Genomic DNA, 25,779 nt, shown 5'->3' with positions numbered 1-25,779 from the left:
TCATCCGCCAACACTACAGTGACCAGACAGCAACACTACTGAGCTGTATGACCTGTGTCGTCCCTCAGAAATACTAATTAGGGGACGCGAAAATGTCGCATTCAGGGAGATAATGAACTCACAATGTCCCTCTTTAACAAACTCATTATCTATAAACTTAAACTACATTATTTCGAGGAACCTTTTGCTGCCGTAATGCAAATACTTTGTCAATATCAAAAGTACAGTATATGCTTTGCGAATTATAATTCATGTCTCTTTTGATGATGGTATGAAAAGTAACATTAATACCACGCCAAGACGCTTCATATCTTTATTATCAACGTTCAAATACATAAGTTCAAAACCGTATTCTTGATAACTCTACGATTTACGGTATCAGTCTGTGAACAATGACAAGAATGAATCGCCCGGGCCCCAATGACCAGCTGTGCTATAACTGTCGTAGTAATGCACTTAGTATTGTCACAGCGAACGAAACAATATAATACAAAATTTAGAACATATTTGCCAATAAACAGTAAAAGTACGGGTAAAAGGTGTGATACTTCGGATGTACGACGTATGACAATCAAGAGGTAAAAAGTGCAATAATCAAAAGATATATATATATATATATATATATATATATATATATATATTTTTTTTTTTTTTTTTTTTTTTCGTACTATTCGCCATTTCCCGCCTTAGCGAGGTAGCGTTAAGAACAGAGGACTGGGCCTTTGAGGGTATATCCTCACCTGGCCCCCTTCTCTGTTCCCTCTTTTGGAAAATTGAAAACACACACACACACACACACACACACACACACACACACACACACACACACACACACACACACAATACCGGTATCGCATGTAGGCGAGGCCAGTTTCTTTTCATTACTAAGCAGATGTCTCGCTTTTAACTCCAAAACATTTCCAGTATATCTAGAAGAGACACAATTTATCTCAAAAGAACAGTCCCATCCCATCACTGCCTCATGACTCAAACAAAAAACTTGTTACTCAAAACTGTACCGTTAACGCCATGTTCATTAGGAAGAAAACGGGAATCTTCACCCATCTGAAACGTAAGAGATCCTAAACCAGAGAGAGAGAGAGAGAGAGAGAGAGAGAGAGAGAGAGAGAGAGAGAGAGAGAGAGAGAGAGAGAGAGAGAGAGAGCAGGTGTGCGAATAAACTGGAGTACAGACATGTCACATATATACGGAAAGAGATATGAGATGGGGCAATACGTGCGTAAAACTACCCCTGGTGACACACCACAAACAGCAATTACACACACACACAAACACACACACACACACACCAGATTCAGCGCTGAATCAAATCGGAACTATGTAAACAAGAGAGTCACAGCAGACTCACACAGTCATCAGTATAGACCACATTGCTGACGCTAACTGATCACAATATTCCCCAACGCGGTCATGGACGCCGACCGCTTGTTACCTCCGTAACTCAGGATGCCTCTCGGTCCGCGAATTAACGCAATCATCTCCTTCGCTGTGTTGATTATAGCGAGTTTCACCACCCTCACAGGATGTCCATGTGAGCACCATACTCTTATCGGGTGACGTACCGTCATAAACCCGTTTTCTTTTCATAAGATAAACGGGATGAAGCAAAATCTATTTCTCAATATATTTCGTGGATAACAAAAGTTTTCCTTGTAAGACTTCCCTGAGCCAACACATTAAACTGATCAACAATGGACGGTGCAGGTCACGGAACTTTCAGAGTATGTTAAAAAAACGCGGGAGACAGCGACAAAGTATAATAATAAAATAAAATATATATATATATATATATATATATATATATATATATATATATATATATATATATATATATATATACGCAAATGAATAAATAAAGGATGGGACTCCATGTCCCGACCATGGGCATTATGATCCCGGGTCAAGTGTACTGATAAAAGTGAGGTTAAAATGTCAAGACAGAGATAAAGATAAGATAAATTCCAAATACAAATCCAATACACCACAAAAATGGGACACATTAAACGAATTAATGATTCATTCATTTCGTAGTCATTTATTTTTCACCTTCTCTAATTTTCAGAAAAGACGAAAAAAAAGCTAACAAAGAAGTTAACGAATATTCACGATTTAAAGTTATGTGACTTTAGTAACAAAAAATTACTCTAAAAAAAGAAAGAAACGTAGACATGTGTATATATCATAATAAAACAGTTGCATCTCATAACCACATCACTGTGATTCACAAAAGAAAATTACATTACGGGTTGGGCGTGTGGACGGCTGTACTGGCAAGATGCCCGCCAGAACATGCAAGTCACCCATCAACACCAACTATCAAAGAAAACGACCCTGAACGGCTTTAGAGAAAATGAGAAGCGAGAAGTATTTTTAACAATATCTTACGAATTTTCTTGGCCAGAATTACGGCGCCAGGCCACACGTGATGCAGCACCTACATACCGATAACCACGACCGACAACTTTCTGAGGGAATCTCAAACTAAGAGGTTCTAACTTAGGCCCAAGGCCCAAGCGGGATCATAGCACTTTATTGAGTCCAAAGGAGGTTGAGTTATATTACTGGTTATCAATAACCAGATGGAACAATTTGTGTTAGACCCCAGCATATGCACGTCAAACGCTCAGAAAAAAAAGAAAACGTTAAAAAAAAGTTCATGGCTTTGCAAAAGGCTTGAATATCATTAATTTAACTGTTATCTAGAGAGAGAGAGAGAGAGAGAGAGAGAGAGAGAGAGAGAGAGAGAGAGAGAGAGAGAGAGAGAGGTTACTCCCACAAACTGCATATCAAAGAGTTCTACATGACTTTCGTTAGTGTTACAATTAAAAACAATTACCTCAGCCTCTCCCATGACAAGGTTTCCTCCGTGCATACACTATACAATACCACGGGTCTGCTCCGACCAACCCCTGGCTAAACACACACACACACACACACACACATATATATATATATATATATATATATATATATATATATATATATATATATATATATATATATATATATTATCCCTGGGGATAGGGGAGAAAGAATACTTCCCACGTATTCCCTGCGTGTCGTAGAAGGCGACTAAAAGGGAAGGGAGCGGGGGGCTGGAAATCCTCCCCTCTTTTTTTTTTTTTTTCTCAAAGAAGGAACAGAGAAGGGGGCCAGATGAGGATATTCCCTCAAAGGCCCAGTCCTCTGTTCTTAATGCTACCTCGCTAACGCGGGAAATGGCGAATAGTATGAAAGAAAAGAAAGAAAATAATATATATATATATATATATATATATATATATATATATATATATATATATATATATATATATATATATATACCCTATCTACACTCTGTTTTCGCCAGACATTACATTCGGTGCAAACATATATATATGAAGCGTATGAGGTTTGAATTCTATGTACTTTCTACATCCCGTGAGTGGACACTAAGTCAAAAGTTGCAAATCTTTCGCTCAAAATCTTGTGCAATTATTTGATAATCCATATAATCAGTAAATCCAAAGTGCCTTTGCAACTTGACCCAAGAGACGGCCCAGACTCAAGATAGTTTGGTGTCTTGTAAACTGGTTTTAGGTTTAACAACAGCCACGCTCATATACGTAAGCCTACGACAGTTTAAAAGCCCGGGGGTTTACATCCCTCCATGCTTCAGTTTACAAACATATCACACAAACTCTATGCCTCGGTCACTTTAAAAAAAAAAAGTAAATTTTCTGAGCTTTTTCACCCTAAATTTTTCTACTTTATCTTCATAATATAGTTACAGTTTATAGTTATCATATGGGTCAATCTTTTCTTATTTTGCCTTTAGCGTTTTTCCCCCAACTCCACCCCCCCACAAATTTCACTATATCTATCGATAGTTTCCAGTAATGAGGGATATTTTTAACGACAACTTATGATCAGCTCACATCACCTGTACTACGATACGTTATTTACGAATCATAATGACGTGGGGTTGCCGGCTCGAGACGTGTCTGGCTGGAGTCCTGAAGCAAAGGGAAGGCGTTTCTACGTCGCCATGACGTAAGCCGAGGTGCTGAAGGTCCTGCCAATGGCAAATCTAGTTTTAAAGAGAGTGTTAACCCCCGGGGGGAGCTCAGTGCAGTCCACCGGGAGTTCGGTGTCGTCCAGCAGGTGTTCCATGCTGTCCAACGGGCGTTCAATGCCATGAACCGTGAGGTTCAGTACGGCCACAAGTGTGTTTGATGGAGTTCAGTGCTGTCAACCGTGAGTTCAATTTGGCCACACCTGTGTTCGATGGAGTTCAGTGCAGTCAACCGTGAGTTCAATACGGCCACAATTGTGTTCAACGTAGCTTCAGTGCTGTCAATCGAGAGTTCAGTGTGATCATCGGGGCGTTCAACGCCTTCAATCGAGCGTTCAATGCTGTATATAAAAAATATATATATTGAGGACAGTATATAAACTGGTCGCTAAGCTGTGTCTTTCTCAACTGTCTCTCTTGGTGTCTACTTCAAGGCGGGCCGTGTGTTACCCCAGCAGTTTACACAGTCAGTGTCAGTGCCGTAAATATGAAGACAGCGGGTCTTACAAAAACGTAAAAGGCAGGACCGCTGCTGAACTGCACCCCCTGACGAACATAACTCTCTCTCTCTCTCTCTCTCTCTCTCTCTCTCTCTCTCTCTCTCTCTCTCTCTCTCTCTCTCTCTCTCTCTCTGTACCACTGTAATTCAACTACCTAGAAGTTTTACATTCACATGAACTCTGGATGTTCCAGCACGAATCATATCCACGTAAACTCATCAATCTCAATTTGTAAAATAAGAGAGCCATTTACTTAAGTGTAAATCTGTTTACGTAACCGGATGACCGACGTGTAAATTACCGACAAGAAAAAAGATGAATCTATGTGAGCCATGGCTTCATAATGTACACTCGCTGCTGTATACAAATCACGGTAAAAAAATAAAAAAAGAAACAAAAATCACGTTCCTATACAATTTCACTGAAATTTTTGAATGCAGAATATCGGACTCTTTTATAACGATCATGTGAAGTATAACACGTTCAGGGAACGCATGAGCACAAAACGGGCCGTCGCAACATTCATGTCGCAGTCAGTCGTGCTGACCACAGTGCTAGCGTGACGTGAAGACACAACAGCCACACACCTGTGGCTCTCCTACTACCCTCTCAGTCACACCAGCCACACCCGTGCTTGTCCTACACCCTCCCACAGTCACACCAGCCACACCCGTGCTTGTCCTACACCCTCCTAGCCACACCTGTGGCTCTTCTACTACCCTCCCAGTCACACCAGCCACACCCGTGCTTGTCCTACACCCTCCCACAGTCACACCAGCCACACCCGCGCTTGTCCTACGACCCTCCCACAGTCAAAGCTCTGGTTGCCACACACCCAGCCAGCCGCTACACCACCACCAAACTCCTACTGGTGCCGGACCATAAAGTGCCATCTCGTCACCTGAGGGTGACTTAGCAACGCCTACGAAACATATCAACTTTCTTTACACTCTCACTCCGGGCCGCGTACATTATACACACACACACACACACAGGTCCAAACTGTGTGGCAATCTGCCTCACAGGCCATAGCCTGCTACTGTATACCCTTCTTCTATCACGACGTATATTTTTCTGTAACCCAATTGACAGTGAAAAGATGAACATAAAAATCAACCAGTCCTGCACGTGACACTGTGTATCATACACCACGTGGTCACGTCATAAACCTGCTTGACACACAGGTGCACGTAACCCCGCGTGCTGTGGTGAGGTTGGATCGGGTCTCTCACTAGTGTGGGGCATCGTAAAGCTGCACCGGGGAGCAGGGAGGGAAGAATGTCTCACCCTGGCACGAGGCGAGAGAAGGAGGGAGGGGGCAGAGGAAGAGGTGGGGGAGAACAGGATGGGGGGAGGGAGGGAGGGAGGGAGAGAGGTGCGTTGGTGCTGGGGGGAGGTGAGGGAGGAGGTGAGGGAGTCCCCCCTGGGCCAGGCAGGACAAGCAACACACACACACACCCACAATTCGGCCAGATCTGTTGACATCCACTAAACAGCTACTGCCGGGATTTCCCATTTTCTTTCTTCTTCTTCCTTTAATGATAATCTTGTTCCCTGAAGAATGACGGTCTACGTCGGGTTTCCCCTGACGTGCACGACCGTCACTCAGTGCGCGCGGTGGTGAGGAGTAGGAGGAGGAGGAGGAGGAGGAGGAGCAGCTGTGCTCTCACACCACCACCACCACCATCGCCGACCCAGCTGAACGCAGGTCGTGCGGACTTTGTGTACAAAAACGTCATCCAACTCAAGGTCTGTCTCCTAACTACCAATACTAATATCTGTTTAACCTGCTACAATTCTACAAAAAAAAATATCTATAATAAAACTTTCTTCGTCCTTCTTGCCACGGGGCTGCGACATCTCTCACCTTCAAGCAAAGGTTTTTAACATTAAAAAAAATAAATCACTACCACAAGTTGTTCAAGTAAATCCTACCGCGCATAAAGTGTGTGTGTGTGTGTGTGTGTGTGTGTGTGTGTGTGTGTGTGTGTGTGTGTGAGGGACGAGGGAAGGGGGCACTTTCAAGACCTCACGTTTCTCGTTCTTAACAACGTAAATCATCACCCACCGTGCACATGATCCACACCATCACTGATCCCTCTACCACCGTCGTGAGTCCTTCCCGCTACGTGGCGACGACACAGTTCCCTCAGGTTGCTTTCCCTGTAGCATGTATGACCTCGTACACAGAACAACAACGTCCTTCTCCTCCGCCTCGTCCACCGGATGATCCATTCAAACGCCAATATCGACACTTTACCGGCACTGACGGGACCAACTTACGAAAATTCTGCCCCGATTTTTTTCTTATTTACGAAAATGAATGGTTTTCCTCGGGCGATGCTTCTGTCTCGGCAGAATTCAGCCGCTGTTCTTGTGGTATTTCTTCCTTTAACACTATCTCTTCTTCCAGTTCCTAATGCAATGACTTCTTTACTGAAGCCATTAAGACTTGACACTATATATATATATATATATAACCTGGCACACTCTGCCTCCCGTGACTCGCATCCAGCTTTAGTGACCACCAGAAATCAATGCAAACGTTGTTATATGTCAGGCGAGGCGTTCTGTTAGCCAGGGGGATGACGACTGACCTCACCTTTTCTTCGAAAGACTGAGTCAATCTGGGGCCTTTGACCAAAAGGTTTCTCTAGGGCCTTGGACCAAAAGGTATCTCTAAAACCACTTTCCCTCGTCGATACAATAATTGTTCTCCCCCCCCCCCCCCACTTATAATACACCACCTCATTCTGGTCCCCCCTTTCTCTCCTCTCTAACTCCAGCGTTAATGACACTTCAGATGCCCTCACTCCCCTGACGGACCTATTACTCACTATTCCCATGACCTTCCCTGTCCCTGCCAGGCGGCATGGCAAGCGCGTAGCGCTCACCACATTTCTTGCGTGATGAATAATACGGTCTACTGCCGTATCAATCATGAGATAGATAGATAGATAGATAGAGAGAGAGAGAGAGAGAGAGAGAGAGAGAGAGAGAGAGAGAGAGAGAGAGAGAGAGAGAGAGAGAGAGAGAAATCACACGACCATCGCATTACACAACGGTAAGTCTGCCATCCCCATTCATTGCCCTCGAGTGTCCATGTGGGACGGGTAAGGTCTGAAAGCGCTATATGCAGCGCTTTTGGCATGAAGAAGAAGCCAGCCACCACCAGTGTAACCCACTTACATAAACCAATCATGACTGCCTCCCGTATTCCCGCTGCCTTCCCACCCACCCGCCCAACCCAACCTTACAGCTGCTCACACCAACGCCGCCGCCGCCACTGACTGAGTTACACACCCAACTGAAATAACTTACTTTATTTTCTTTCTCTCTTTTTTTTCCATTCTCAACTTATCATAAAGTATCAGTCCAACGATATGTATTTTTCTGGACTGATGTGTCTTTCCTACGGTGCTCCAGACCCAAAACCTATCCTTAATACTGACAGTAAAACGAGACATCGTACAACGTATTGACAGACGCTAGAGCTAAAACTCGCTCAAGAAGTGACGTGGTGACGTGGTAAGCCCGCGCCTCATTACGAAAAAAGAGCAAATCTCTAACTTGTCAAAGGAATGTAAGTATCGACGACTTCCCCGTACTGGAATATAATAATAAAAAAATATTTGTAAAGCAAGACTGAAAATCAGGATATTTACAAAATCAATACGTCCATAATACTCAGTGAATAACCATCTGTGCCTGATTTCTTTTCATGTGGTTAATACGTGAATAAGATTAAGAGTGGAATAAGTGCCCAAGCAACGATATAGAATTGGAATCGGGCTTATAATAATAATAATAATAATAATAATAATAATAATAATAATAATAATAAAATAATTCATGTGAGAAACTGCAGAAGCTGGTGACTGAGTTTGGTAAAGTGTGTGGAAGAAGAAAGTTGAGAGTAAATGTGAATAAGAGCAAGGTTATTAGGTACAGTAGGGGTGAGGGTCAAGTCAATTGGGAGGTGAGTTTGAATGGAGAAAAACTGGAGGAAGTGAAGTGTTTTAGATATCTGGGAGTGGATCTGTCAGCGGATGGAACCATGGAAGCGGAAGTGGATCATAGGGTGGGGGAGGGGGCGAAAATTTTGGGAGCCTTGAAAAATGTGTGGAAGTCGAGAACATTATCTCGGAAAGCAAAAATGGGTATGTTTGAGGGAATAGTGGTTCCAACAATGTTGTATGGTTGCGAGGCGTGGGCTATGGATAGAGATGTGCGCAGGAGGATGGATGTGCTGGAAATGAGATGTTTGAGGACAATGTGTGGTGTGAGGTGGTTTGATCGAGTAAGTAACGTAAGGGTAAGAGAGATGTGTGGAAATAAAATGAGCGTGGTTGAGAGAGCAGAAGAGGGTGTTTTGAAATGGTTTGGGCACATGGAGAGAATGAGTGAGGAGAGATTGACCAAGAGGATATATGTGTCGGAGGTGGAGGGAACGAGGAGAAGAGGGAGACCAAATTGGAGGTGGAAAGATGGAGTGAAAAAGATTTTGTGTGATCGGGGCCTGAACATGCAGGAGGGTGAAAGGAGGGCAAGAAATAGAGTGAATTGGAGTCATGTGGTATACAGGGGTTGACGTGCTGTCAGTGGATTGAAGCAAGGCATGTGAAGCGTCTGGGGTAAACCATGGAAAGCTGTGTAGGTATGTATATTTGCGTGTGTGGACGTGTGTATGTACATGTGTATGGGGGGGGGGTTGGGCCATTTCTTTCGTCTGTTTCCTTGCGCTACCTCGCAAACGCGGGAGACAGCGACAAAGTATAAAAAAAAAAAAAAAAAAAAAAAAAAAATAATAATAATAATAATAAATAATAATAATAATAATAATAACAGAATAATAATAATAATAATAATAATAATAATAATAATAATAATAATAATAATATACAACACAGCACGAGGCTGAAAGTTAATTAAGAAGTGAATATCATAAAATGGAATGGGTCTGGTACTGAAAGATAAATCGAACATCAATAGATATAAAGGACAATTATGAAAACATCACGTCAAAGCGAGACAGTACATGTATAACCACGAAATCTCATACAGTGGGAAGGTTAATCAAGGATATGTTACATAAGAGGATACGCGTAAATTGCTCAAGAAAGAAATATTACATAAGGGAGAGAATGAGATGGTACCGTCATGTCCTCAGTATGTGGGCCAACTGGCGCAACACCTACCCGCTATATTACAGTGGTGAGAATTCCCCTTCAGTTACCAGGACCGAACTTGATCATGACAACTGCCCTCAGAACAGAACTGTAATGATATTCACCGTCACACTTCTGTAGACATGAACATTTTGTAGAACATAGGTTACGAAAAGGTCTGAAGATATGAACATCTTGTAGAACATAGGTTACGAAAAGGTCTGAAGATATGAACATTTTGTAGAACATTGGCTACGAAAAGGTCTGAAGCCATGAACATTTTGTATAACATTGGTTACGGAAAGGTTTGAAGACATGAACATTTTGTAGAACATTGGCCACGACAAGGTTTGAAGACATGAACATTTTGTATAACATTGGCTACGACAAGGTCTGTAGACATGAACAGTTTGTAGAACATTGGTTACGAAAAGGTCTGAAGACATGAACATTTTGCAGAACATAGGTTACGAATAAGAAACAATGAAACGTTTTGTTTTTGTTTGCAACACATATTTATCTTCATGTTCATTCAAAAGTTCTTTGACGCAGGATTTATTTTTGTTTTCATATGTGTACATTCAATGAACATAATCCCCCTTGACTAAAAACTTCAATTCAAAAAAAAAAAAATCTAAATCAGAAATCGTATTCTTCTTCAAACTAAAAAAATCTTGAAAAAATCAACCGAACTTTATCTAGAAAAGTCATTAACCGGAATGAAATATATTCTAGTCTATTGATCCTACAACATTCGGTAAATAATAATAAATAATAATAATAATAATAATAATAATAATAATAATAATAATAATAATAATAATAATATATTATCAACGAAGTATCATCGCATGGACAACACAATTCATTCAGTAGTTGGGGAACTGGCCGGCATCAATAATAGCTGTCTATATTATAATAATAATGATGAAACGATAATGATCAAACTATCAACGATATCAATATAATACACTGTAGTGATCACTTTTGCTCAGTATATTCCAATTATCGAAAATAACACATAATCTCCCCCCCCCCAAAAAAAGCTGGTAATTAACGGCTCTAAATAATGAAATACCAATAAACCAGGGACTAAATAAACTAAATATAACTCAATCACAACAGATGTCGTCAAAATGAGCTAAGAAGTGAAAAATAAATGCAAATATTATCAAAACAATAATCAACGGTCGAAAACCCATTTACAAAAAATAAAAGACTTGGGTGAACAAGACATTACCTAAATATCAAACTCAATGAAGAAGATGAATATTACAGAAATACAGGCTGAAAATACGAAAAAAAAACTTGTACGACTGTAAGTCTACTGAACTACTGTTCAAAATTACAGGTCTAAAAAAAATAAAGCTACTCACTTATCTACCTTTTTCTATTTCAATACATAAGAAAAATCGATAGAAAATATAATTCTATTACAATATATATATATATATATATATATATATATATATATATATATATATATATATATATATATATATATCCGTGCATACAGTACTGCGGGAACCCCTTTTTTTGTTATCAATAACAAAAGACTGAAAAAGCAAAATCACGTACATTTTACTCTACCCAAATACACAAGTAGTGTAGAATATACGAGCGAGGTTACACATACATGCGGTCAACCACCAACAAGCAATACATGACTGTAAACCTACCTGTATGCGTATTACCTTTTCAGATTACACACACACACACACACACACACACACACATGACGCGCCGCCTCCTCCACGCCTCACCCGCCGCCTCCACCCATGACGCGCCGCCTCCTCCACGCCTCACCCGCCGCCCCCACGCCTCACCCGCCGCCTCCACCCATGACGCGCCACCTCCTCACCTCAACCGTACCACAGGTTTCAAGTGACGTACGTACAACTGTGGACCGCTTCTCTTCTACTAAACTAAACCGGGCGATTAATATGCTAAGAATTATACAAAAGGTTCATCCCCCTCAGAAATGAAAAAATATAATACTTTCCACACACAACATGTCTATGTTATACTTTATTAAAGGAAATATCCCAAAAGTATTGTATCTTTCCCTCATGTTGGTGTGGAAGGGTGGTGACGAGTGGACTGGGGAGGGCCTAAGTTAAAGTTGCGACAAAGGTCTATGTAAATATATGATAATTGGATTTTTTTTTTTTTTTTGTCTTCGGGCGCGTGATTACGTTAAATACACACTTAATCATCACACTGTATAATTCATAATGTTAACCAGGACACAATTTCATATTTCACATACGTATTTTGTAAAACTTTTAGTTAGTGTTTACAATTTTTTTGTGTGTGTTTTTACAAGTAACACTGAAAAAAAAGTAATTTACAAGGACAAATGAAATACTAACTTTCCTGCTATCAAAAGAGGCTATCAACACTTAACACCACATAAATTGTTTCTTTCGTTCCACAACTACGAACATGATGGGCGGGTACCTGTTCCATCACGGCTAGAGGACTGCACATACTCTCTTGGCGCTGTGTGTGTGTGTGTGTGTGTGTGTGCGTGTGTGTGTGTGTGTGTGTGTGTGTGTGTGTGTGACACAGACGCATGATCTCCCCCCCCCACCCCCTCAAACGGGTCACGCACAGTGGCCAAAGGTGTGGTGGCCAGGGTCATCACACCCGATGGCCTAAGGTACTGTCATGGGTCCCCAGCCGTGTGGCCAGGGGCGGTCCTCCTGCTAGCGACATCGACGTGTCACTGGTGGAGGCAGACACATCGGCCGGGCCTTCACGCACAGAGGAGGAGGACAGACGCGAACATGTGGCTATAAAAGGGAGCAAGTCGGTCCTCTTACGAGCCGTCACATGACGACGAAGGAAGATGAACGTATATGTCCACAGACTCCGACGATAATACCTACGCTGGGCCCTTCCAAGAACGTACTACGCTGGAGAGACACACATACACGATGATATACTGAGAACACTGACGAAATAACAGATGAAGCGACTTCACACTCCCTTAACCGAAACCGTGGCTCGACACCCCACTATAATCCAACCTTTTACCTCTGTAAACAACGAGCGTTACTGAGTTTGTGAGGAGTCCTCCTGATCCTAATCATATTGTGGAGCGCTAATCTCACACGTATGAGTCGTGGTCGCTTCAGTTAACCTGCGAGTCTATACAGGGTCCTTCTCCGGCTCATCTGGCAACACTGGTGTGCGTTGCCAGATTCGACGAGTCCGCACATCTTGAATTTTGATACAATCTTCATACGTTAGTCCGCTTGCGTCACACTCATATAGCGAGGATGTAATCTCCTTAGCTGGGAGCTGTTTACAGTTAACCTGTAGTATGTCTTGTAAAGTCTAAGGAGTTGATCAAACTCTCAGAACAACAAATGTTGATTAATGTTTTCTGGTACATATGCAAGAAAGGGGGAAATTTTGATGCACACTCACCGTATTTCGCCGTTTCCCGCGTCGGCAAGGTAGCTAGCACCAGGAACATACACGAGGAAATGCCCTCATTCACTCTACCTGTCATGTATGTAACACACCAAAATCGGAGCCGCAAATCCTCGATAAAGACGGAAAGTTACGGGAGTCACTGACACAAGTCCAGGACAGACCGCGCTTGTCTCGATACTGTAACAGTAATTAGTATCTGGCATATACATGTAAACCCTTGAATATCTGAATATCTAAAGGGTTTTAGATATTCAACGATTAATCTTCTAAATAACTGCTTACCACAACTGTTAATTCTTTTATACCTGCATTATTCTATTGTCCTGAGCAATGAGTAAAGTAAGGTTGAATAGAGTAACGAAGCCACCGCTCTGGCGCGCACATAGAGTAACGAAGCCACCGCTCTGGCGCGCACATACCTCTACACGAGTGTGTTCTCCTGGGCTCCGGGTGGTTGGTCTGAATCCAGACGGGCTTAATGACGACGCTGTATCATCATCGTTATCCCTCACCCAACACCGCCTCTGGTGATCATTACTGACAATCATCTAACGCCACGTTTACCCAGACGTCCTTGGTTCCCCCACGTTTACCCAGACGTCCTTGGTTCCCCCACGTTTACCCAGACGTCCTTGGTTCCCCCACGTTTACCCAGACGTCCTTGGTTCCCCCACGTTTACCCAGACGTCCTTGGTTACCCCACGTTTACCCAGACGTCCTTGGTTCCCCCACGTTTACCCAGACGTCCTTGGTTCCCCCACGTTTACCCAGACGTCCTTGGTTCCCCCACGTTTATATAGACGTCCTTGGTTACCCCACGTTTACCCAGACGTCCTTGGTTCCCCCACGTTTACCCAAACGCCCTTGGTTCCCCCACGTTTACCCACACGCCCTTGGTTCCCCCACGTTTACCCACACGCCCTTGGTTCCCCCACGTTTACCCAGACGCCCTTGGTTCCCCCACGTTTACCCAGACGCCCTTGGTTCCCCCACGTTTACCCAGACGCCCTTCGTTCCCCCACGTTTACCCAGACGCCCTTCGTTCCCCACGTTTACCCAGACGCCCTTGGTTCTACCCGATTTCTACCATGATGACTGACACCTGTAACAAGCTTGTCTGTTAGCACCAGGTTGTAGTCCAAGATATAGCGCAAGGGTGTAGTATCCACAGTTCTACACTAGGGTGGGGCGTATATGCGTATGACACAGGTGTAGCGCCTGGCGTAGTAGCATCAGGGTTACAGAGGTAGGGTGAAGCGGCAATGCGTAGTGCCCCGGGTGTATGAGGGAGGGAGGGAGGGGTTAGAGCTGGAGTCCGGTGTACACAGGGGGTGTCAGTAATGCTGGCACTGCGGTCTGGCACCAGGGCAGGCAGGCCGGCCCTCTCCGCCCCGCCACCGTCCACTCTAAACCTGGCTCCTTCACCTGTGTGTGTGTGTGTGTGTGTGTGTGTGTGTGTGTGTGTGTGTGTGTGTGTGTGTGTGTGTGTGTGTGTGTGTGTGTGTGTGTGAAGGGGAGAGAGGTGAACACTCGTGCTGTCACGTCTCTCAACTCTGTACATATGTACCGTGACTGTACTCCTATTCATGTATACACACACACACACACACACACACACACACACACACACACATCAGGTCCCCACTTATCGAACAGCCCCTATGAAGGTTGGGGGAGGAGGGGGGTAGGGGTTTTTTACAACACCTGGGATGGATATGGGCCGACTGCCGCATCCTCGATATTGTTGGAATCCATGAGGGTCCAACCCCGGGCGGGCCCGTGCTGGCTCATGGTCAATATTGCAAAACACTACACCACGTGTGTGTGTGTGTGTGTGTGTGTGTGTGTGTGTGTGTGTGTGTGTGTGTGTGTATCAAGGTGCGGGGGGCAGTGTTGGGTGAAGGTGAGGTGGTGAAGCAAGTGTGTGTGTGTGTGTGTGTGTGTGTGTGTGTGTGTGTGTGTGTGTGTAATTACCTATTTGTACAGTACAAGTAGGGAGTTCCCAGACACTCGTGGGACACCCCCAACCTCTCCAACATTTTCCACGAACATTCCCTACAACATAACTCAAATTTCTGTACGCTCTCTACATTAACCTATGTTCACTGCCCACGTCGTTAATCTGTCTTCACAACCTACGAGGTTATGATAAAGTGGACAAGTTTAACGCCTAGTCTCTGGCCTTCATTGTAAGTTGGCGTTGTCAATCCTGGTAACATTTGTGTTGCTTTCCTCTGCTGGACCTCCTCTACTAGCTCTTCGAGCTCCTTCAGGTACTTATTTACTGCTAGATTATATTCATACTAGGGGTCGTCTTTCGCTATGACCCATCCATATCACTCTACATTTGCCCGGGTTGAACTTCATCAGTTGTGTATATATCTTAACAACCCTGTAATCTATCAAGGTCCCCTTTTATAACTACGTGTGTGTGTGTGTGTGTGTGTGTGTGTGGTGTGTGTGTGGGTGTAAGAGGAAGGTACTCCCACACCTGAGCCTCACACTGAGAATGCTGACCACGCCGCCAACGTCACCCTCCTGGCACACTCCATCTATAACCCGTCCACTGACCTGTAGACCACACACCACACCCCTTCACACTCCCAGCTCCCATACTGCCTCTTTAAGTCTTACCCCGCTACACCCTCACACACTCCCTTAGTTCTAACCCCACCCCACCACCTCACACTACCCTCACACTGCTTTAGTCTTACATCCTCCGACCCCGCTGTCGTACTGACCACCTCAAACTAACCACATACTTCCTTTCACACTAACCCCTCACGAGTATTGTAATACTCACTGTACCCTCATACCCCTACTGTAAAACGCACTCATACTTTCCTCACAGTGCCATCAAAAATACTTCTAACTGTATCCATTATCAACTTCATGGTCATGCTTTCGGGGTACCAACCTTGCATCGCCCTCATGCCCGCCTTGTATGACACTCATGCTGTCCTCACACGAACCCTTGAAGTCCCTCCGCAATACCGTAACACGGACCCCACTACCCACATACTCTCTACACACACTCGTCTCACACGAACCCTCATGCTACGTTTCAAAGTCCTCACAGTATCTCGGGCCCCCCTTGTCCCCTCCTGTTATTAATGACACAAGGGACAGTACCAAGCGACACCAGACTTATGAATGTCAATTATGATCCTACATGAGACAGACGAATCTGTGCAGCGAACTTCGCAGCTTAAGGAAATATCACTGTCATCCAAACGATGTTTTACATGGACACAAGTAAACATTTCAGTAAATTATTATATACATAACAAGAGAGAGGAAAATGATCCATTTCATTCATATACTGATTGGTGACAGCAAGAGGAAAAGACAAAAAAAGGTCCAGTGTATAAACAAAACAAGTGAGCTGTGACCTTGAAGTATACGACGATCCTTTTGAGGAAATGTATAAATCAGAAAGTTGGTGTTATCAAAAAAAAATTTTTTGAACAAGACGCCACATGATCCTAGAAAACGGAAGACTGGCTCACAAGCGTAGGCAGGCAAAAGTAAAAAAAAAAAAAAAATACTGGTCATTCACGAGTTCAGAGGAGCCAAATTTGAGGACGGGTGGAGGAAAATAGAGACAAACCTTCTACTCCTGTGTCAACGGCCTGTAAACAAAAGGACGAAACAACAAAGTCCAGGTAACGCGGCAAAGAAAACGACAACTCGGCCTCCACGACTGACAACCTGGAGACCAGGTAAAAAGCTGGAAGTTATTACGGCAAAGGCGGTACGACCCGAAGACCCGTGAGCTGAGCGAACGGAGGACCAAGTGTTAAGCTAAGAGCCGTGAGCTGAGCGAACGGAGGACCAAGTGTTAAGCTAAGAGCCGTGAGCTGAGCGAACGGAGGACCAAGTGTTAAGCTAAGAGCCGTGAACTGAGCGAACTGAGGACCAAGTGTTAAGCTAAGACCCGTGAATGCGCCACGGTCAGCGTTGTCAACCGTGACGCATTCACGGGCCGCCCCGGGGTTGGAGCGCATATAAGTTCGAATCCTAGCTGCGGCGACAGTCGATCCTCAGTCAACCCAGCTGTTCATCCTCCCCAGAGGACTGGTCGATATAATGGGTACCTGGCTTAGACTAGGATGTGTGTGTGTGTGTGTGTGTGTGTGTGTGTGTGTGTGTGTGTGTGTGTGTGTGTGTGTGTGGTGTGTGAGCGTTCATGAGACGGCCGTGACTAGGGCATTTCAAGTGTCGTCTCAGCTTAACACACACACACACACATACACACACACACACACACACACACACACACACACACACACACACACACACACACACACACAAACAAACAAAGACCCAGTGTGAGCTGAAGTAAAGACGAAAGTGTTAGAGGAAAAAAAAACCAAGTCTTGTAATTAAGGCCTATGTAGCGAGGAAGACTTTTATGTACGAGTTTACATAGCGTCAGTAAAAGAAATGTCACATTACTAGTAGAGATGACGACTGAACAAGAACAAAAGCGAGTCTTCTGTCTGACTTTACGCAACACCAGTTGGGTAAAAAACATCCTGTGTGAGCAACAGCGAGAGTGTGAGGCAGTAACTCTCTTGTGTGTCTTTTCGAGTGCAGCAGAGGACAAGAGAAAACGAGAAGTCCACTAGGAGACATTTTACGTGAAGTGGAACAGGTTAAGTGATGGCACTGGGTTGGAAACCCCCACGCGCCCTCTGGGTGTCGACCTTGGAAACAGACGAAGTTACACGACACATCGTGAGCCACCCAACCCAAGTAGATAGATAGTGATCTACCTTATGTCGTCACCGGAGACAAATGGTTCCCATGACAAAACTATGCCTTAGTGAGAATCTTAAATATCAAATCACAAAGTTCACAACTTGGGTCCATGGAGACTGTTACTTACATCTATCATCATTCTCTCAATGAAATTAAGTCTGTCAGGTATATTCTTCCACCGGAATCTCCACACGTCAGTGTTTTACACGCAATATACCAACAACACACGTTGGATGCACTGAGCAGAGGCGTGCGGGGTGGGAGTTTTGCACACCTGACCGTGACGCATTCACGGGCCGCCCAAGGTTGAGCGCACGGGTTCGAATCTTGGCTGCGGCAGTCGGTCCACAGTCAACCCAACTGTTCATCCATCTTTGGGGTTGGTCGATGAATAATGGTACCAGGCTTAGGCTAGGATATATATATATATATATATATATATATATATATATATATATATATATATATATATATATATATATATACGTTATCCGTTGCGGATAACATGAAAAAAATCTCAACCACATTCCTATCCCATAATAAACTCTGAAACCTAACTGCTATTCCCTTCTCTGCAGTCCAACCCCATTCCCATCACCCCAATCCTATTACCACCAAGGCAGTGTGGCAGACCCAAACCCATGTGAATCAGTTCCAGTATCCTATAATGTTACGTCGCCTGTTCACGCAAATCTCGGCTGCTTGGTTGGTGGGTCATCTGGTCTCTGAGCCTATCCACTGCCAGGGGTCACCAAGGCCGTCAACGTCCAATTATAACCACCAAATTCACCTGTCTGGGTCGTTGGAGCCTTCACCGTCGTAAAAGAGATGTTAATGTGAGACACCCTATAACCCTTCCTCCATGTGATCACGATCATTCGAGGTGCATACTGGCTCTCCCTGCATGTTCCGTCTTGCTCCTCCTCTTCCTCCTAATACCCTCTTAGATAACTGGAAAATGCGACTTGGCAACCGTCGTCTCCACCGTGATATCGTACATCCGGCATCACCCTCTCCACAGAAGAGTGCACCAGTATTGCTCGTCGAGGGTTTTCTGTGTCAGTGTCGTGTGTACACAAATTATTTCGTCATCTACTCCAACCGTTCGCAAACGTCTAAGCCAACCCAAAATGAAGAAACACCTGAGGTATATCTAGAGGATGGAGTACAGGAGTAGTTTGCGTACCAACCAACAAACGAAAACTGCAATGGATATATATATATATATATATATATATATATATATATATATATATATATATATATATATATATATATCCCTGGGGATATCCCTGGGGATAGGGGATTAAGAATACTTCCCACGTATTCCCTGCGTGTCGTAGAAGGCGACTAAAAGGGGAGGGAGCGGGGGTCTGGAAATCCTCCCCCCTCTTTTTTTTTTTTTTTTAATTTTCCAAAAGAAGGAACAGAGGGGGCCAGGTGAGGATATTCCAAAAAAGGTCCAATCCTCTGTTCTTAACGCTACCTCGCTATCGCGGGAAACGGCGAATAGTATGAAAAAAAAAAAAAAAAAATATATATATATATATATATATATATATATATATATATATATATATATATATATATATATATATTACGTATCCATATTTTTCATAATAAAGCTAATAATGTTCGGAGGTGTCTATCATTCATATCTTACCACACCTGCTATTATTTCATCATTCATATCTTGCCCTACATACTACTTTTATCTTTTTTCCAGTTACAGACCTTTCGTTCGTGTTCCTACCTGCTAAACCTGACACACTGAACAAGACAGTTACGACGGCCCTTTGAAGCACCACGCTCGACCTCTTGGGCCAGCAAGCTGGTCTGTGGTGTTCCGACCCGACCCCCTCACGAGACACTTCAAAAGGTTATGCCACCATAACCCAGCGGGTCACGCACCAGCCCACTCAGCAAGACTGCGAGACATTTACAGCGCAACACTCAGCACGGTGACGCTATATATATAGATCGCATCACAACGAAAATAAACACCAAGTTATTTACGTTATGTTCGTAATCAGGCCTAACATCACGCTTGAGTCGCCACATTCTCCTAGTTCCATATCGTAAAGTTTCTCGATTTTCCGCGTCACTTTAACTCACAATATATATATATATATATATATATATATATATATATATATATATATATATATATCACATAAACAAACAAACAAAAAACTGTCAAAAATAAAGCGACAAATACCAAAAAAAAACTGTGTTTTGCCTCTTAAGGCCTATCGCAAACGATATATACAAAAGGAATGTCTCCTCTACAGCGTAACACCAAATAATCGTAGGGGACTTCCTGTGGGGCAACAAGGAGCAAAACCACAACAAAGTTCGGATGTCCTTACCTGCAGTTCACGATCCTCGACTGAGGCCTCCCCACCGCCTTCCTGCACGTTCACTTCACTGTCATCTGTCTCACTAGAATCACTGTCACTAGAATCACTGTCGCTAGAATCACTGTCGCTAGAGTCACTGTCACTCTGCCGGGGCGACCCCCTGGCCAGCTGGGTACCTTCCTGGGAGGGCCGGGTCTCCTCCGCCTCCCCGGCTACGTCGCCCCTCGACCTCCGCTTTTCGAGGGGCCGCGTTGCGCCGTCTTCGTCCTCGTCGTCGTCTTTTCTGAGGGAGGACGAGGCCGTAGCGCTCTGCTCACGCTGGTCGTCCGCCTTGTGCATCTCTGCATACCTCGTTCTCCGGATTCGTCTCCTCCTCTCTAAGATCTCCTCGTATTGTTTATCGGCGTCCGTGACGCCGTCGATCGCTCGAGAGTCCTGGGAGTGGTAAGCCAAGTGTCTGTCCTCGTCGACCTGACTGCTGTCTCCCTCCAGCCTCCGGCTCCTTCGCTGTCTCCTCCGGGCGAAGATCTCCTCGTAGTCCTTGCTGCTGACGTCCGCCTCACGGGCGGTGCTGCCGTCGTCGGCAGGTCTCCGGCGTCTTTTGGTCGGTTTGTCCTCGGTGCTTTGGCTAACACCGCCTTCTGTCGCCTGGGGATCCCGCTCTCGTCTACCGTCCTCTGGTCCTGCCTTCCGCGTCCTCCTCCGTGGTGTGGGATCTTCCCTCGCCTCCGCCGTCTGGTCCTCCGACTCGACCAGACGCACGCTTTTCCTCTTCCTTCGTTCGGCCACGATTTCCTCAAATTTCTTGAGGAAGTTGAAGTCCTGTGGGCTAGCAGGAGGCTCAGCCACGCAGCTAGACTCGAGTTCTCGTTCGTGTTTACCTTCGTCGTCTTCCCTGCGTCTTCTCCTCCGTCCTGGCTGAACCGTCTCCTCGGTAACATCATCTTGAGAGGTCCTCCTCCGTCTTCTCGTTTGTTGACGTAGATGTCCAAGGTCCTCTTTTTTATCGTCTTCATCCACATGTGATTCTTGGTGTTTCGCCTCAGCTGCGTCCATTGTCTCGTGGCCAAAACAACTCTGTGGTTCGTTCTCGTGATTCACTGATTCGTGGACGGTGTCGCCTGCCTCCTCCTCGGGAATGTTACTGCTTCGAAGCTCCAGCAGCTCGTTGATTCTCCTCATGCGCTCCAGAGCGAGGGGGCTGATGGCCGCACATGCGTAACTGTCGGAGGCTTCTTCTGCAGTGTCACCGGCCCCTGTAGTCGCATCGGCAAATTCTGAAGCGCCGTCGTGGGCCTCGGTCGGAGCTCCGAAACTTTCGAATGGCTCTTCAACGTCCGCGGTAGAGTTGGGTTCTTCTGCAGTAGTTTTTAGACCTGCTGTGGCCTCTGCAGTAGAGTCTGGTGTTTCTGAGGGAGATGATGTTCTGAGCGGAGCCGGAGGTCCGGGAGGGTCAGGTGTTGGTGCTGCTGCAGCGTGGTGTGGGAGCTCTGCTGTGTCCCGGCACTCACTGGCTTCTGGCGACTCCTCCGCTAGGCTCCTCTCATCTCTGCGTTTTCTTTCAAGTTTCTGACGTTCTAATTCCTGTGCCTCGCGTTCCTCCCTCCTTCTCTCCCTCCCAGCCTCTGCCTCCTGTGTCGTCTCCTCAGGTCTACGTGGGTCTTCCTCCCTGCTGGCTTGCATTTGCTTTAACCTCTCCTTCTCTTCACGTTTTCTTCTCTTTCTCTCTCTTTTCTCTTCCTTTCTTTTTCTTTTAAGTTCCTCCTCTTCAAAGTTTAACAATTCGGGCTGACTAATACCGTCCCTCTCTTCCCTTGATTCCTTCTCCTTGGCCTTTTCTCGTCTCTTTCTTTTCCTCTCCTTCCTTTCACTGGCAATCTGTCTTTCTAACTCTAGCTCCTCCTGCCTCCTTCTTTCTTCCATCTCTTCCGTGTGAGTCTGATTCCCCGGACTTTCCTTTCCATCAGTTCTGGGTTCGTCTGATGGCTCTACGCATTCGTCTGTCTTTTCACATTCTTTGGCCTCATCTTCTGTCTCACCCCGCCTCTCTCTACAGCCCTCCCTCCTTCCCTCAGAGCAACACCACATGCTTTATCTATGTTTTGATCTTCATCCGTCTCTCTGTCTTTTTTCCTGTGTTTTCTCTTTTCTGCCTCCTTTCTCTTCTTCCTCTCCTTCTTCCTTTCCTCGCGTGCTTCTCTGTCTTCCCTGACATCCACCACACACTCGGCGGGCTGAGGGCCTTGGCCCTGCTCTGGGAGACCAAGGTCCACTGTCCTCTCCTCCTGTGTTGTGGGGGCATCACGTCCCTCCTGGTCGACCACAGGCGCCCTCTGGTTGAGTCGCGAGCTCATGTTGGTCACGGGAGGAGGTTCAAACACCCACAACGTCCCGAGGTCGGCCTCTGCCCCTATGGGACTCAGCCTCTTTGTGCCCTGAGAGTCGTCGTCGTCCTCGTCGCTCTCCGTGACCCCCTCCTGGTCTGCCGTCTGGTCTATGGAGGTGGTGTGGGTCTGAGGTTCCGTGGGTTCTGGTCTGTTCAGTGCCAACTGAAGGGAACGAATCTTGTCCTTCTTCTGAGATATGAGGGTCATAAGGGCTGCGATTTCCTCCTTGTTTGGCGCCTGTGGGTCTTGTCCGGAGGTCAAGGCCTCTGAGGTCGTCACTCCCTCGTCTTCAGGTGGTTTCTGAGGTGTTGGTAACTGTGGCTGTGTTTCATCACGCGATTCCTCCACTTTACAATCTTTATTTGCACTGTCCTCATGGTCGTCTTCCAGGTCTGTGGGGTCCCTGGCACCAACGTGTTTGTCGACTTTGCCATGTTTTTTCTTGCTCTTCTTGCTCTGATCCTTTCCCCCTTCTCGTCTACGTTCTCTTTTATCATCGATCAGTAATTCCTCCTCCACACTTCCTTCAATTCGCTTTCCTTCCTCACCGTGACTCTCAGGACGTATGTTCTTCCTGTTCACATCTTCCTCTCTGTCTTCACGGCTCGTCTTCTCACTCGTCCTGCAAGTGTTGTCGTCTGTTCTTGTCCTGTTCTTGTTCTTCTTCTTAGATTTCTTCCCATCATTATCTTCCAGAGCTTCCTCATGCCTCGACTTCTTCCCATCATTATCTTCCAGAGCTTCCTCATGCCTCGACTTCTTCTTCCCATCATTATCTTCCAGAGCTTCCTCATGCCTCGACTTCTTCCCATCATTATCTTCCAAGGCTTCCTCATGCCTCGACTTCTTCTCGTGTTTCTTATCTCTTCTCTCTGCAGACGTTCCTCTTCTCCTAACTTCCACCTCAAGCTGAGTACTCTCCTTGTAATCTACTTGCTGACTTGAACCACTTTCCTGGCGATCCACTAGGCCTTGGCGACAGTCTTCCGACACATCTTTCGCGACTGAAGGTGGTTCATCATCCTGACTAACCTCCTCCACGGGTATACCACTTCTCCCGTCTATTCTCTGTCGCTCATCGACCCACTCACTGGAGGCTTCCTTACCCACAGCGTCTTGTGAGCGTGATCTCTGGCGGCTGCTCGGTCCTCTAGTTTCGTCTCGATCATGTTTTTTCCTCTCGTGAGCCTCTTTGTGAGATAACCTCTCCTTGTCTATGTGAGTATCACTCGGCGTAACTCTACAGGATAACCTTTCCTTGTCTATGTGAGCGTCACTCGAGGTAACTCTACAATCTCCTGCCGCCTCCTCTCTCATGTTCTCAGCATGAGAGAACTCGCCTTTCGCGTTATCTTGACCAACTCCAGCGTCAGGATCTCCACTTGTGACATCCTTCATGTAGAAAAGGACATAATCATCTTCCTCATCGTGAACACTGTAAATATCTTCGGCTGCGCTGTCTTCGACGTGGACACCTTCTGCCACGTCTTCTCTGGTGAGCTCATCCTCAGTTCCCATATCTCCAGACGTGACATCCTCATCGCCAGTTCCAGTATCACTAGCCCGGACGTCACGCTCTTCAGATAAGACATCCCCGTCTTCCATGTCAAGCTGTTCCCGCTGTTCCCGCGCTGCGTATTCCTCTCTGGCCCCTAACAGAGGCTCCATATGTCCTTCTCCACCAAGAACTTCACCTCCTTCTTGGATGGCGTTACGAGAGGCTCTTGTCTTGGTCCCCCTGGAGTAGTAATGTTCCAAGTGGTAATCGTACTCCACGTCCTCAGACAAGGACTGTTCCGCTGGAGGATCCATCTGCTGGATTTCCTCACAAATTAGTAACGCTTCCTCTACATCAGGGCTGTTAGGTTTGACAGTCTTACGCTTGTTCCTCTTTTTCGACTTTTTGGATTTAGCGTCGTGTTTTGAAGTCGAGGCTTCACCCGTGTCCTCAGCGGCCTTCGACCTGATGGTCTGTTGACATCCGGGATGGGTCTCGTCCTCTTTGTTTACCATGGCTTCATGGCGGCTCTTGCCAGCTGAAATGTCCATAACTTCCTCTTGGCTGACGAGACCCAACTGTTTTGTTTTCACTCTTCCTCAGTTTCGTGTTTACTCTGGTTGTCCAGCGAGCCACCTTGATGAACCTTCTTTCTGGTAGCAAGAACGACATCATTTCTAGGGGCATGATTTTCCTCATTACCTTCATCATCGACTTGATCCTCATCATCAACCACTGATTCTTCTTGCTCTCGTGGGGCAGTGATTTCCTTCTTCAGTTGTTTCGTTTTGGGTTTGGCTCCCATGCTCTCACTCCTCACACTCTGTCCCTCACTCTCTCCAGTGGGTCGCTTTGGTGGTAGAGGGATGCCCCCTGGGTCAGTATGGGTCGTCCCAGGTCGGCTGTGCTGTTTCTGTGGTGCATGTGAACCTTGCTGGGCCTCTGGTGGGGAGTGGGGGCTGTCGTTCGCCCTCCTGCTGGTGCTGCTGCTGGTGGCTGGCTTATGGTTTCCTGACTCGTGTGAACCAGGTCGCTTGTGAGTCGGCGAGGGTCGTGACGCTCCTGGGTGGTGGCCGCCGGCGGTGTCCACGGTGCTCCTCAGGGCTGGAAAGTCCTCCTCTTCCAGCATAAAATCCCCTTCCAGGCCGAGGTAGTAGCCGCTCTCGGGGTCGTAATACTCCTCGTACCTGTGGTCGTCCTGAGCGCGGCGGACTGGGCTGCTCCTGGGCCTCTGCGGCGGCTTGACGGGCTTGTTGCGCCTCTGCACCAGCGTGAAGCCCTCGCTGTCCACCTGTGGGGGTCTAGGCGACGGACTGAGGGACCGGGAGATCACCTGGGGCCACTGGCGCCACGATCCAGGTCGTTTCGGTCGTGGAGGGACTGGCGTATTGGGACTTCGACTACTGGGGGATACGGACGCTGATGCCTTCTGGGGACGCTGGCCTCTTCTGGCGTCGGACCTACCGCGGGAGGCGGCACTGTCCTCGTGAGGGACTCCCTTGCCGCCGCCGCCGCCGCCATCACGCCCACGACCCCACCCTCGTCCTCGCCCATGGCCACGCCCCCGGTCCTGCCCACCCTGA

General features: G+C 45.9%; 2 protein-coding genes across 2 annotated transcripts in view; both read right to left on the bottom strand.

Moving 5' to 3' along the window:
- LOC139756376 (uncharacterized) overlaps positions 1 to 22,234 on the bottom strand; it is a 380,293-nt gene extending 358,059 nt beyond the window's left edge. Inside the window, 1 exon segment of the mRNA XM_071675765.1 lies at positions 20,321 to 22,234. Within this exon segment, the coding sequence (XP_071531866.1) occupies positions 20,321 to 22,234 (1,914 nt within the window).
- Positions 22,053 to 24,747, bottom strand: LOC139756377 (uncharacterized). The gene is made up of 2 exons (XM_071675766.1): positions 23,951 to 24,747; positions 22,053 to 23,902 (listed from the first exon to the last, which is right to left on the bottom strand). The coding sequence occupies exons 1-2, from the start codon at positions 24,745 to 24,747 to the stop codon at positions 22,300 to 22,302; spliced, it is 2,400 nt and encodes a 799-aa protein (XP_071531867.1). The 3' UTR covers positions 22,053 to 22,299.
- Between the last annotated feature and the right edge of the window lie 1,032 nt (positions 24,748 to 25,779).

The sequence above is a fragment of the Panulirus ornatus genome, chromosome 21 (genome assembly GCF_036320965.1).
Source record: "Panulirus ornatus isolate Po-2019 chromosome 21, ASM3632096v1, whole genome shotgun sequence".
In the NCBI taxonomy this organism is placed as follows: domain Eukaryota; kingdom Metazoa; phylum Arthropoda; class Malacostraca; order Decapoda; family Palinuridae; genus Panulirus; species Panulirus ornatus.
This window is presented reverse-complemented; position numbering and strand designations above follow the sequence as displayed.

Excerpts from the sequence above, each read along its gene's own strand:
- LOC139756377 (XM_071675766.1), bottom strand. The coding sequence starts at position 24,747 with ATGGACATTTCAGCTGGCAAGAGCCGCCATGAAGCCATGGTAAACAAA. Across the intron at positions 23,903-23,950 it reads GCTCACATAGACAAGGAAAG|GTTATCTCACAAAGAGGCTC; the intron begins GTTATCCTGTAG and ends AGACAAGGAGAG.